The 13,350-nt window shown below is 36.7% G+C and overlaps 1 protein-coding gene across 5 annotated transcripts in view; it reads right to left on the bottom strand.

Annotated features, from left to right (window-relative positions):
* CDK14 (cyclin dependent kinase 14) overlaps nucleotides 1–13,350 on the bottom strand; it is a 484,579-nt gene that overhangs the window by 88,029 nt on the left and 383,200 nt on the right. For all 5 annotated transcript variants that reach the window (XM_065583048.1, XM_008169566.4, XM_065583049.1 and 2 more), the window contains one exon: nucleotides 2,434–2,573. In XM_065583048.1, coding sequence (XP_065439120.1) covers nucleotides 2,434–2,573 — 140 coding nt within the window. The remainder of the gene's footprint in view (nucleotides 1–2,433; nucleotides 2,574–13,350) is intronic.

The raw sequence follows: 13,350 nt of genomic DNA, 5'->3' as shown, positions 1-13,350 counted from the left end.
TTAGTTTAAAGATTTCAATTTTGCATGTGGACTTTGCAGTATAATGTACGTTCCATGAAGAGGACTATCTGTAACATGGACTCCGAAAATGGCCTTGTGGTGTTTTGATTGGAAGGCTGTTGACTGTATTGTGTGCTAAATACTGTTGCATTTATCCAAAAATTTAAACTAAAATAAAGTATAAATAGGAAATCTGTCCAGACACCTGGATAAAGTATTAACTCAGACAAATGAGGTCACCAAAACTAGTCATTTCACTACAAAGTAAACATTTTCCAAAGTCTCCAAATATATGACTTCTTTGTTTTGTAAATATGTTTACAAGTATATCCAAGTTGTACTAAATAGAAATGATTGTAGTATTTGATACTCGGATTGTCCTTTCTTGCATCTGGATTTATGCTTCATAATGATTATCTACTAGACACAGAAAGAGTATATCTGTAACTCAAAAATTTTACTGGAGGCATTTAACAGAACCTTGCTTTAAAATATAATGATTTTTCATCTTTATTCTCCCCCCTTCAAAAGGTTTCACTGCTCCTGATGTTTAACGTTATGCAAAGACGTGTTTCTGCCAATGAATATCGCCTTATGGTTATGCTTCTGCAAATAACCTGCTGTGAGCTGATAAAAGGATTAATGCAGCCAAAATTCTTAATCTGTGAAATTACAAATTAAATTCTCATATTAAAAATACCACCCTGAGGTATTTTTTGTGGTTTTAATTCCCCTCTGGTGTTCTGCATACATTGTGCTTGTTAATGACTAGGACAAGACTGTCTCTGTTGGCAGCCTGCTGCAGAGTGATAATGTGTAGGCATTTACTTCACTGATAGAACTGGATTTAACCACTGACTGATAAACTAAGTGGCAAGTGGGTAATAAGTCCATATTAACAGAAAAGTACTACTAGAGAATTCAGAATTCATAGACTATCAAAATCCTGGCTAGACTAAATTGTACAGTCAGACAGGATTGAGATGTCACCAATGCAGATTGATTTTTGTTTTCCATTTAGTGGGAAAGGGATAATTAAACTGGCATGTTTGATGTTTGATTAGCCATGAACTAATGAATCTCTTTGCATCATACTTTCAGCAAAGACAGACTTCCTTACAGCCTCATTAGCTTAAGAATGGGTGCATTGGAAAGAGGTCTGGGTAGGAGGGTGAGAGTCCTGGATCTAGTGTTAACAGAAGAACTGAAAATCTATCAGCACTGCAGGTGAATTGGAGAATATAACCTATAATTAGTGACAAGGATTTTTATGTCCAATTCTCCAAAATAGGGGTTAGTCCCAAAAGCAGGTACCCCTATGGAGCAGGGTACCTTGAGTGCCAGTTTACAGAGCTGCCTCAATATGAGATCCAGTGCAGTTATCTGTTAGAGACAGAACAACTAAAAACTTGGAAGAGGGAAAGTTGACTTACTAAAAGTGAAGTAAACAAAAAAAAATCTACTGTTGACTAATATTTGCATCCTGAGCCCAGTTTTTCAAACATTGATGTCCAAATCTCATATTTTATTGCTCAAATCACCTTGCGTAGGCACATAAATGCCATTGTTACATGACCACATGATGATTTAAGTCTCTGGATATTAGATTTGGATCTCCTATTAAGGTACTTGTGTTTGAAAACTGAAAACAATTTCTATGGTTAGAGTGCAAAAATTGATTTAAATAAAAATCACAAATAAGATTCCCATGTGAAACCTATTTATGGTAACAAAACAGTCTCTGGATCAAAAATACCCTTATGTATTGTAAGCATGGGTTTGCCAGAATTCATAGTGGTAACATTTATTATTCTGGAAAAAGATGAGGAAATCTGTGGTATAAGTACTTCACAAATATTTAAAAAGCAATTGACAGCATTTGTGCTGGATGGAACATTTTTGCCAAGACAACTGGAATGTGTTTTGTTTAATAGGAGAAACAAAAGAGCTGTGTGTGAATACTGAAAGCATTCTCAGTTAATAAAATGAAGTTTTCTTCTCATACATTTCAATTCAGCAAATTAACCAATTGTCTACTTTGTGTTCCTCAGTCTTCTGAATGCCAAGTCTTTTTAAAGCATTATTGTTATAACAGATACAGTGTCTGAGAATCAAACATTGCTGGATTTTTATCCTGTGTGCTGCAGCTAGTTAAAAAATACTGTATGTTATGATGTGAAAAGCACTAAATATGTAAATTGTATTTTTTTTCCTTCTGCTTTATGACAATTCAGATAATTCTCTTGGCTGCACACATAATCAAATACAAAGATAGCTAGCTGCAGACTGCAGAGTAGAGATAGCAAAGGAGAATCCATTTTTTCCTGTGTCAAGCAAACTATGCAATTTGAACTACAGAATTTCGCTCAAATATATATATCTATATACTGATTTCCTTGCTTTTATTCAGCTCAGAGGTTTTGTCATACTCACTATCAGTTAGCTCCCATAGCCGTGGGGGCAGATCACTGAAATATTCGTGGCTCAGGGCTGCCGGTGCTGACAATCTGTTCTTTGGGAAACACTGAAGTAGTTTGGAGGCCAGATCCTCTGCATGATTCACATAGCTTAGCCTGAAACACAAGCAAGGAGAATTAAAACAAACATATCTACGTACAAGCTAGTTACTCTCTTTACTAATATCAGCTGGATTCAGTATAGTTAAAAATGCAGAATCTCGCATCACTGAAGATTCAGGGACTGAAAATTACACTGGTTCCAGGATTTTCTATACTCAGTGCTAGACCAGTGCCAAAAACATACTCCTTAGACTAAGGGTGAAATTTCTGTAGTCGGTATCTTATGAATCACAGAACATGTATATCATAACATATATATCATAAAAGCTTTAGTTACCACAGGAGGAAAAGCACGTAACTACGATTACCATTTTGCTTTTCCCATCCCTATTTCACTTGAACATGCTGCTAACTTGAGAACTAATGCACCTAGAAACAAATGGCTTATACCATCTAAAAACATGAAATCCTAGCTGTTATCTTCTAGTCTGCCTGGTCCAGAAGTTCTTTGGGAGACTGGTAAACTTTTCCAAACTCTGGCTTTGGTAAAAAAGTGTTCCAAAAGAAAAAATGTTGGATCCTGCACACACTGAATATATCTTCATCATCATTTCATTTTATAAATCCCAGCACACTTTGTTAACTAAAGATCTGTTTTCAGCCAACGAAGTCAGAACACCTATAAATTTAAAATGCCTCCACTTTGCAATTCATGGGTTGACAAATAAGGATATTAGATAAGCAGGCCAAACTTTCGAAGAGTTTGAAATAGATACCATTATCTGCCCATAAAACCCTGAAGCCTACAGAGTTTCATCCAAATTTAGTTTAATAGAATTTTGACATGAGGTCAGTTAGTCTTTCCCCTGGTTTGTCTCAAGCTGATTTTCTGGAATATCACTCAAGAAGCAAGATGACGTATAAAAGAGAGTCCCTCTTTTTATTCTCAGGCTCTTGTAACAGTGGTTTGAGGTTCAACAGTTTATAACAGTCACACTTAGAGGTAACCAGAGAGCCGAACATCATATGCAGGTTACAATGAATATCGGATACACCACAGAGAACATCTCTGTTACAGACTTCATAAAGACTCAACTTCTGCCCACTCTTACAACACTCGGAGTTACAGTACAGTGTTCACTATGCTTATGAGAGCCACAAACATCACTTAAAGCTACTCTAACCAAAATGACACATTCCTTACAAGAGGAACACAATGATTCCTCTCTGGGGTGACTTTACACTTTCCCTTTAAGACTTCAGCAGACTCTAATAAATACAAGTAATTAATACATTTAAATTATGGGCTGACATATGCCAGATATGCTGCTATTGATAATGATCCAATGTGATATTCATTGCGTTTTGGATCTATGACATCTGTGTGCATTATAGGGATTTTCCTCTAATGAGCCTACCTGCTCCATTCTTGCGAACAGATAGGATATTTGTCCAGAGAATTCCTGGGTATCAACAATTGTCTGAAAAGAGTTGACAAACTCAAGCCATTAATCCTAGCCAGTTATTATTTGAAGAAATTTGCAGGACTTGGTTTTTTATTGCTATTCTAGGATATTTAAAATACAAAAGGTACTTTTCAGTGTCATTTTGCTACATCTTTTCCTTTTTCAGTTTGTGGTGCAATATGGGCATTGTCAGTCATTCACCATAGCCCAAGCTTTGCCAAAGGATTAATTCCAGGTTTCTTAAACAATTGTTTTATTTGGCTTTTCATGACATTTACAAGAAAGTGCTTTACAAACCAGGACACTGGTAAATGTCAGTACACATACCACTAGTTACAAGGGGGCAGATAAAGTCTGGGAAAAATCACATTCATGTGGGCACACCTAAACTTCTCATGAACCAGTGATTACTTGGAGCTAGCAAGGACTGGACTGCATATGGCCCTGGAAGTCAGGAACTGTGTGGCCTCGGGCAATGTTATTGTAGCCATGTTGGTCCCAGGATATTAGAGAGACAAGGTGGGTGAGTTAATATCTTTTATTGGACCAACTTCTGCTAGTGAGAGAGACAATCTTTCGAGCTTACACAGAGCTCTGCAGAAGGAAGCTTGCCTCTCTCACCAGCAGAAATTGGTCCAATAAAAGATATTACCTCACCCACCTGGACTCAGGCAAGTCATTTAGGGCAAAGTTTTCAAATGCCTCCATATTTAGGAACCAAAATAAGAGAGTCCTGATTTTCAGTGAGAGCGTCTAGCACCTTTGAACGTCAGGCCAGGTATTTCATTACCTGTATCATAGAATCATTGAAATATAGGGCTGAAAGTGACCTTGAGAAGTTATCAAGTCCAGCCCCTTGTGCTGTGACAGAACTAAGTATACAGGTAGTGTGTCCAACTTATTCTTAAAAACCGGATGGTGGGGATTCCACAACGTCCGTTTGAAGCCTATTCCAGGTCTTAACTACCCTGGTAGTGAGAAAGTTTTTCCTAATGTCTAACCTAAATCTCCCTTGCTCCAGATTAAGCCAATTGCTTCTTGTCCTGCCTTCAGTGGACATGGAGAACAACTGATCACCATCGTCTTTATAACAGCCCTTAACATATTTGAGACTATCAGGTCCCCTCTCATTCTTTCTTTCTCAGAACTAAACGTGCCAGATTTTATTAATCTTTCCTCATAGGTCATTAATGAAAATATTGACTAGTACTGGACCCAGGACTGACCCATGTGGGATCCCACTAGATATGTCCTCCCAGTTTGACAGAGAACCATTGATAAAAAATGGTTCGTTATCTGTATTGTAACGGTTGTTCTTCAAGATGTGATGCAGATGTGTTTTTCATGTAGGTGTGCGCGTACCCAGTGTACTGAAACCAGATAGCTTAGTCTAGCAGTACCCATAGGGGTGGCAGGTCCGGGGCTGGGTTGGGACTGCAGGATAGGCACCTCTCCCCTGGCCGCAGGAGATCCGGGGCTGGGCTGGCGGGGAGAGATGTCTCTCCCCACCATAGCCCTGAGTGCCTGTGCAGCGCTTAATAGGCAGCTGCACGACTATGCACCTTAGAGGGAACTTAGCTCAGAATCTATTTGAACAAAGACTGAAGGATTGCCTTCCCAAAGTTTGCATCTGATCTGGATGCAGTAGTAATGGCATAGTGGTCTGTAAATGTATGTACAGAGGATCAAGTGACAGCCCTGCAAATATCCAATATAGGAATGTCAATTAGAAATGCCATCAACGTTGCCAGGGCCCTTGTGGAATGAGCTCGTACCCTTTGAGGAGGAGCAGTCTGAGCTACTTCATATGCTGTCATGTTCCCTGAAGTTATTCACTGGGAGATCATTTGCGAAGAGATCTCTTGCCCCTTAACCCAGTCCGCATATGAAACAGACGAGATGAAGAATGGAAAGATTTAGTCTTATCCGGTAAAAAGACAGCTTGGTATACAACGTGTGAAGACGCTGCTCATCTGGGGTTGAATGTGGCTTAGTGATGAACACTGGTAGATATATAACTTGGTGATGAATATTACGGGTACTGCTAGACAAAGTTCTCCAACTTCAGCATGCTGGCCAAGCAAACACTTACATGGAATACATGGATGTGTCTTTCAACCAGTTGTACACACACCTTATAGTAGTTCCATCTTGTAGTAGTTTGTAGCTGTTTGTTTATGAGACTGTCAAGTGGGACTGTGTCAAAAGCCTTACTAAAATCAAGATATATCACATTTACTGCTTCCCCCCATCCACTAGGCCAGCTACCCTGTCATAGAAGGAAATTTGGTTGGTTTGGCATGATTTGTTCTTGACAAATCCATGCTAGCTATTCCTTAAACATTACTCAAATGTAAAAAAAGTCTTTAACTTCTCTGACCTTCATTTTCTAGATTTGTAAAATGAGGATGATAAGAACGAGGCAAAATGTGAAAAAAAGCATTTTTTGTGAATTCTGAATCAAAATTTTGATTTAAATACGTTAGCATCCTATTTTTGTTTGCTTTCTTGAATACATTTGAACATGCAAAATTATGACTGCATGAATGTTGGTGGAAAATGGGTATCTGGCCCATAGCCAAGATTTGTTTAACTAAGAAACAAATTAAATTTCCCAACAAAATGAAATATATTTTGCGTGGAAGTAGTTTATAAAGCCAAGACCATCCTGTCAGGGAACAAAAACAATACTAGCTGACTTAGATGACCAATCAAGAAAAATTCCAAATATCAAATAATCAACACAATACTCAGTACAAATACTATGCAAACCATCAATAGCTCTAATACAGTCTTATCAACTAGCCAAACAATTCTGAACAGGCAAATAAATTAGTAAAAATTGGGACCTGTTGACAGAAAATTGGTGAACAGAAAAAAAGGACTAAACTCACTGAATAAAAAGTTTGCAATGAATAGTTTGACCTACTCTGACTATAATGGTTACTTACCCCTTATAGTATTTAGAGAGGTGTTGTGAGGATCAGCTGTTTTTATGTTGCTTTGAAGTTTCCAGAAACTAAGTTATTAGTATTACTATACTCTCTGGCATTCATAGATTTTAAGGCCTGAAGAGACCATTACGATCATCTAGTCTGCCTGCCTACATAAAACATACTACTGAAGATCACCCATTAATTCCCGCATCAAGCCCATTACCTCTAATTGAGCTAGAACATACCTTTAAATCTATGTAAAAGTTCTATTTTTGTTTATGTAGGTTGGAAGTGCAGAAATTCTTCTCCAGGAAATTTGTCTTTTGCAAAGATCATTTATGGAGAATAGCTGGACATTGCAAAAGGAAATATGTATGTGAAGTCCTGAGACTTGTTTAAAGCAAGTCATTCTCCAAGTTATTAAAAATATACTACATGTTCATATACTACGAACACATCTACTACATGAGAACTTGTTGGTTCAACTAATTTAATACATAATATTGGTAACTTTTTACAAATATCCTCTTTTAAAGTTCCTCTAGAAATTAGTTAAATTTATCTGATATACATTTCAGATTGTATTCCTTAATATGGGGGGAGGGGGGAGAATTGGATTTTCTGATTGAGTCCTGTATATAGGTGCTATATACTGTAGAAAAGTTTTTTTAAAAAAATCAAAAGAGAAAACTTTTCCATTCCTAAATACACCTCTTTCTATATGGTGATAGGGTGGAATTTCATACAATATGGCTTTGTATCCAAGACATAATAGCATGTTTTGTCTCACAGCAGTTGGGCCATATAGTAACTTGGCATGCAAGATATGGCAAGTCTCAATATTCATGCTTCACTTACTGTCACACTAATCACTTTGGAATGGTTACTGGTCATGGCAGCATACATAATTTCAATAGAAAATGCTGCATACAGCCAAGTACAGTGAAGCCTTTAGCATTGACCATTAAATTATATGAAAGTGCTGGCACAAGCAGCAATGGAAAGATTTTTAAAAAGAGCTAAATTGTGAATATTTACAAAAATACCTGCTCCCTGAAAAATAAAAGCTCCAAGTATACATATCTCCTTAGCACAGCAAAACAAATACCATTTTAGTTTATTTCACTTTAAAGTTATGACTAGGACTAGAATTGAATCTCACTGGATTACAAGAATTTGATTTAATTTCAGAAAACAGGTTTACATTTCTTTCTATTGCAAAGGCAGGTCAGTATTTGGTCAAGCAGAACATGACTAGGATCACTGAAGTTTGGTTTAAGCTTTTGAGGAAAAAAAACAAAAGATTCAGGCATGTGCAGTGAACTTCTGAACTCAGGGTGCTTTGCTTGTTAAATGAAATGAAGAGCGGGGTTTAAATTCACATTAATAATTAAGACGTGGGTATTTAAAACAAACAAAGATTAGTCCTGTCTATGCATTTTTGACAGCAAATGAGGTGAATACTTCTCCAAGGTAAACAGATTTTGTTTTGTGTTTACAATTTCCAAATCAAACTGTAATTTGACAGTACAACTCTCATGGCATACTTCTAATTTGTTTCTTTTAAGGCACCTAACTCCCTTAATCCCCTTTGAAAATTCCAGATCTGCCTCCTTTTGAGTATGCAAGGAAATACTATAATTATTACTTCATTACTCATATTGCACTAATGCCGAGAGGCCTCAACTGTTATCAAGGTCTCTTTGTGTGAGGTCCTGTATAAAGATATAGCAAAAGACAGTCATTGCCCCAAACAGCTTGCAATCTAAACAGACAAGGCAAAGGAGAAAAGATGTATTATCCACATTTTAAGGCTGGAGAATTGAGGTACAGAGAGATTAAGGGGGATATTTTCAAAGCATGAAGGGCAGGTAGTGCCAATGCCCATTGAAAGTGCCTTTAAACATCTCTGCCTAAGTGACTCAGAGTCACACAGCAAGTATACGGCAGAGCTGGAACTGAACCAAAAAATCTCCTGAGTATCTGCCCAGTGCTTTAACCATGAGACCTACACGCTACAACACTTCTAACCTAAAGCATTGGATATTCTCACCAAAACAAGTTATAAGCAGAAAAACCACCTCATTTTGTTGAGTCTAAAGTTTAAATGTTATAAATGGAATAAATATGAAAGGTAAATGTCCCATAGTGCTGAAGCCTGTATTACACTATAAATCCAAAATGTTACTAAAAAGAGTAAACAATTGTACCATGATTTTTGCCACACCACCCAGCTAGTGGTTTTAACTCACAGGACTCCTATACAGTAAATGACAGAGACAAAAATGCATTTCCTTCCTTTTCCTTTTAGGCCACTCCTGAGTGCTGATATAAAACGGTGCCAATTTTAGGTGTGATAGTTAATGTTTTCTTTGTCAAGCCATTCAGTCTTCAGTCAAAGATATGCGTATTTGTATTTCTGAGAAGTACAGTGCTTTTTTTTGCTACACAAAACATTACAATATTCTATAGCAGGTACAGCTCTTTCTGTAAAGGCTTATATTTAACAGATTTGAAGTGCAGACAGTCAAAATGACATCTTCATACACAAGAAAACTATTTAAACCTGTACCAACGGTGCAGATTAAGATATATTTAAGATGGATATTATTCAAACCAATTTCTTTCAAATTTATTTGGCTATGTTGTGAACCCTATTGCTGAGCAGTCTAATCTGGGTAAAGTTAAGCAGTTGCATAAGTCTTTGCAGGACTGGGTCCTTAGTAATGCTTTGGCTTTCTTTTCCCAGGAATAGAATTTTCTTACTGGATAAAACATGGCCAAATAAATTTGAAGGGAATGGGTTGGAATGAGAGCCAACTGAAATACACATTTTTTCTAGAATCCTAACACAAGTTGAAGTAGTTCTGTATTTCTGAGCATCTGAGAGACTTCACTAGGAGTACGCGCATGTATAAAGTTAAGCGTGTGCGCCAGTCTTTGCAGGTCAAGGTAAGGCCTAATTTGAGTAACATCAGCATTTACCAAATATTGTAGCCCATTTTGTGAGCTCATTTGCATGCCTAGGGCTCCCATTGACTTCAATGAAACCATTCCTATGCTTCAAAGTATATAATTTTACTGTGTAGATATAAAATACTGGGCCCTTTTAATCCCTACTGTAAATCCACTAGAGTCAACTGAATCCCATCAGGGATGAATTTAGCCCATTATCATTACTGTGATGAAATCACCATAATGAAGACCAAACTAGTACTGCTCTCCATGTTGGATGCTTTTAACTTTTAATGCCGATAAAAGCATAAAACCTAAATATTGTGACAAACATCTACAACTATTGAAGAAAATATTTTACATCGCCTAGTCAGTCTACCCCAGCCTAGCCTGCTGCCTGTGTAAGATGATATACTCCTCTGAAATAAAGATTTGCAAGGAAAGAAAATAGTATAAATCAAAGACCAAATGAACTCCTAAAGGAGGCATACACTGTAAAAAGAATTGTTAAGGCAGTGCTACCCTCATTGTCTGTTGATTTGTTTTGCCAGATCACAAAATAAAGTGACTCTTTACAAGGTTTCCACTATTTCCATAAAGGTGTATGAAAGAAAAGATTATTGGTTAAAGATTACAGGTTAGTTAGCTCAGTACCTTTTAACTATACTTGAATAGTCAAGCATCATTATCCTTGTTTATTAAAGTATTGGAAAGGTGGCTAAATTTTTATCATTAAAATAAAAGCCATGACAAACATCAATGATAATTTTTCCTGTGGTGTCTGTACATTGTTATAAGTGTAAGTATTTGATTTCTTGGTATTGCCACTCATGTAGGCGTTCAAGAAGGCGAAAGCCCTATTTAGATAAACCATGTAGGTGAGCTGATTTAGTGCAGTCAAACAAGGTAATAAGTCTGACCTATTTGAACTAATTCTCCCTGAACAGCCATACAGCTGCTGCTAATTGGAGAAAAAGCCAAGATGAATACTGTGTCATGATAAAAAAAAGGAAATGTGGCAAATGAAAGCACCAACAACAAGAGGGACACAACTACATTACTTATGAAAACATTTGTGCTAATTAGTGTATCTTGTTCAAAACATTCTCGTAGGTATTTTTAAGGCTAAAATCTACTGGCCGATATATATTTGTTAATACCAGTTTCTAAACTTTATGGGAATGTAGAATCAAGACCATAATCTTTTTTCTCCAGTAGCCTGGTTTGAGGATTTAAAAACAAAAATATGGAACAGGAGGCTCAGTAATGCTTTAGTCCAGAAGATTTAGCACTAGGTGCTGCTGAATGCACCAAATAGCAAGAGTATGAACCATTCTAACACACTCAAAACAACTGAGGTCAATAGTGGTTATTAAGCTCAGTTGTAGACAACCAGGTTATAAAATGCCTGTGTGGACATGGCCAGGACACAATCAGGCTAAAACGCATGCTAGGTTTCCACTGGAGCCAATTTCTCATCCTGTATGGCTCTGTCTGCACTAGGCCTGAGCTATAGCTTAGCATGGTGTATACTCAGTATAGCTGCATAATGTTCCTTGCAATGCCTAGGATGAAAGATCTGCCTTGCCTCCTCCTGAATCAATGTCATTTACATTGTTTACTTTCCCATGGGGATGGAAACAGTATAGCTCCTCCCCACAACTGGCTGTCTACTTAAGCTAAAGTATTTTTTAAAACTTGGCTACAACATAGTTTGGACCACTGACCAAACTAGTACGTTATCACCTGGGTCATCCACAGCGCTGTTTAATAATCATTATTGAGAATGAGGAATAAATGGGAGAAAGGACAATCTTCAATACATGGACCATGTGTGAGGAGATCTGCATTTCCTTCTCAGCTCTGCTACAGGACCCAATCCAGGAACACAATTGAACACATGTTTAACTTTAAGCACATGAATATTTCTATTGAGTTCAATAAATCTACATATGCTTAAACGTGAGTATGTTTCTAGGTGCTTTGTTGGACTGGGGCCTTGATCTACCTCTGCATCAATTTCCTCAGCAAAAAAGTGAAGATAGTATGGTCACCTATGGTGCCCTGATGGACTAATTCCTTTAAAGTTTATACAGCATTGTAAGATCTTCAGATGGACAGCACTACAGAAGTGCAGGTCATTTATTATAAACTTGGCTGATCTGAGCTTTGAACACAGAGTTTAAAGAGAGCCATTTTGCATATGACTGACTTAAACTTGCCTTATTTTTCTTCTTTCTAGGTCCTGACATCCACATCCATTGGCTCTTGCTCTATTTGATGCCATAGAATAAACTATGCTGGGGCTATCACACCTTCCACATAAATCCAGTGCAAACTACTGCCAAGTTATAGACATAATGCTCTTATTTTACAATATTGCACAGTTTATCTACATTAAAAGTCATCAGGTTATATGCCCGTTGGGATATGGAATAAGGCTATGTGAAAGTTAAAAAGCCCAATGCAGTATTGTGTCCTGCATATGATCTTACCAGCATAATGCATGCTGAGGCATCACATGGAGTGAGAGCCATTGAATTTGGTGTTATGAACTAGGAAAAAATAAAAGGAGGTAGCTTTAAATGCAAGTATAGTATATGTCAGATGACCCACTTACTCCCAATGCTATTTAGGACACATACAGTAATTGTAGAATTGCTGATTTAAAAAAAAAAATCAACTCAATGAAATTATTTTGAGTGTCTTGTTCTTCTCTTGTTTAAAATTGTGACAAACTGTTTGAACACAGAGATGTAAAAGTATTCATAGGTCAGCTTTAAGGTTCATTTTATATTTCCTTGTTTGTAATTTTCATCAATTTCTTTGAGTAAAAATTTTTCCTGGGAAAAGTATTTCCCAAGAAATTTTAATCATAGCTCCCCTTACCATTTTTCCCCAGAAAGATTTTAGCAATTACTTATTTTCACCATCAATCAGTTATCTTCTTTCAGCATACCAGTTAGTCCAATATTAAAGATATTCATTATGGCAAACATATAATAGATTACTTACGCCATTACAAAAGATTTCAAAATATGTTAGATTTATAGTTTATTGGAAGGTCTTTCCTTGCGGTAAATGTAATTAATAAAAACTACAACTTGGTGGCTACATTTAATCAGAAGCTTTATATTCCTTTGAAAACCTTTAAAAGGCATGAATCTTCTCATAAGGATAGTGCTTTTAAAAGGTCTTCTTCATGCAGCTCAGCAAGCTGAAAATAAATACAGCTAAAAATAATTACTAAAAAAGCCATAATTTTATAGGCTATTATTTCACCAGAAAAGGGGGGAAATGTCTCTTTAATCCTGAACAAAAACTCTTCAAGGTTTATGTTCTCTATAAACCTTTCACTGGGAATTGAAAATATAAGTTAGTAATGCAATAAATGCCCTAACAAATATATCAGATTTTTCACTTAATGCTTTTTACAGGCTTAAACCAAACTGAGTGAAAGAAAAATCACCTTTT

The sequence above is a fragment of the Chrysemys picta genome, chromosome 2 (genome assembly GCF_011386835.1).
Source record: "Chrysemys picta bellii isolate R12L10 chromosome 2, ASM1138683v2, whole genome shotgun sequence".
Classification (NCBI taxonomy): Eukaryota; Metazoa; Chordata; order Testudines; family Emydidae; genus Chrysemys; species Chrysemys picta.
This window is presented reverse-complemented; position numbering and strand designations above follow the sequence as displayed.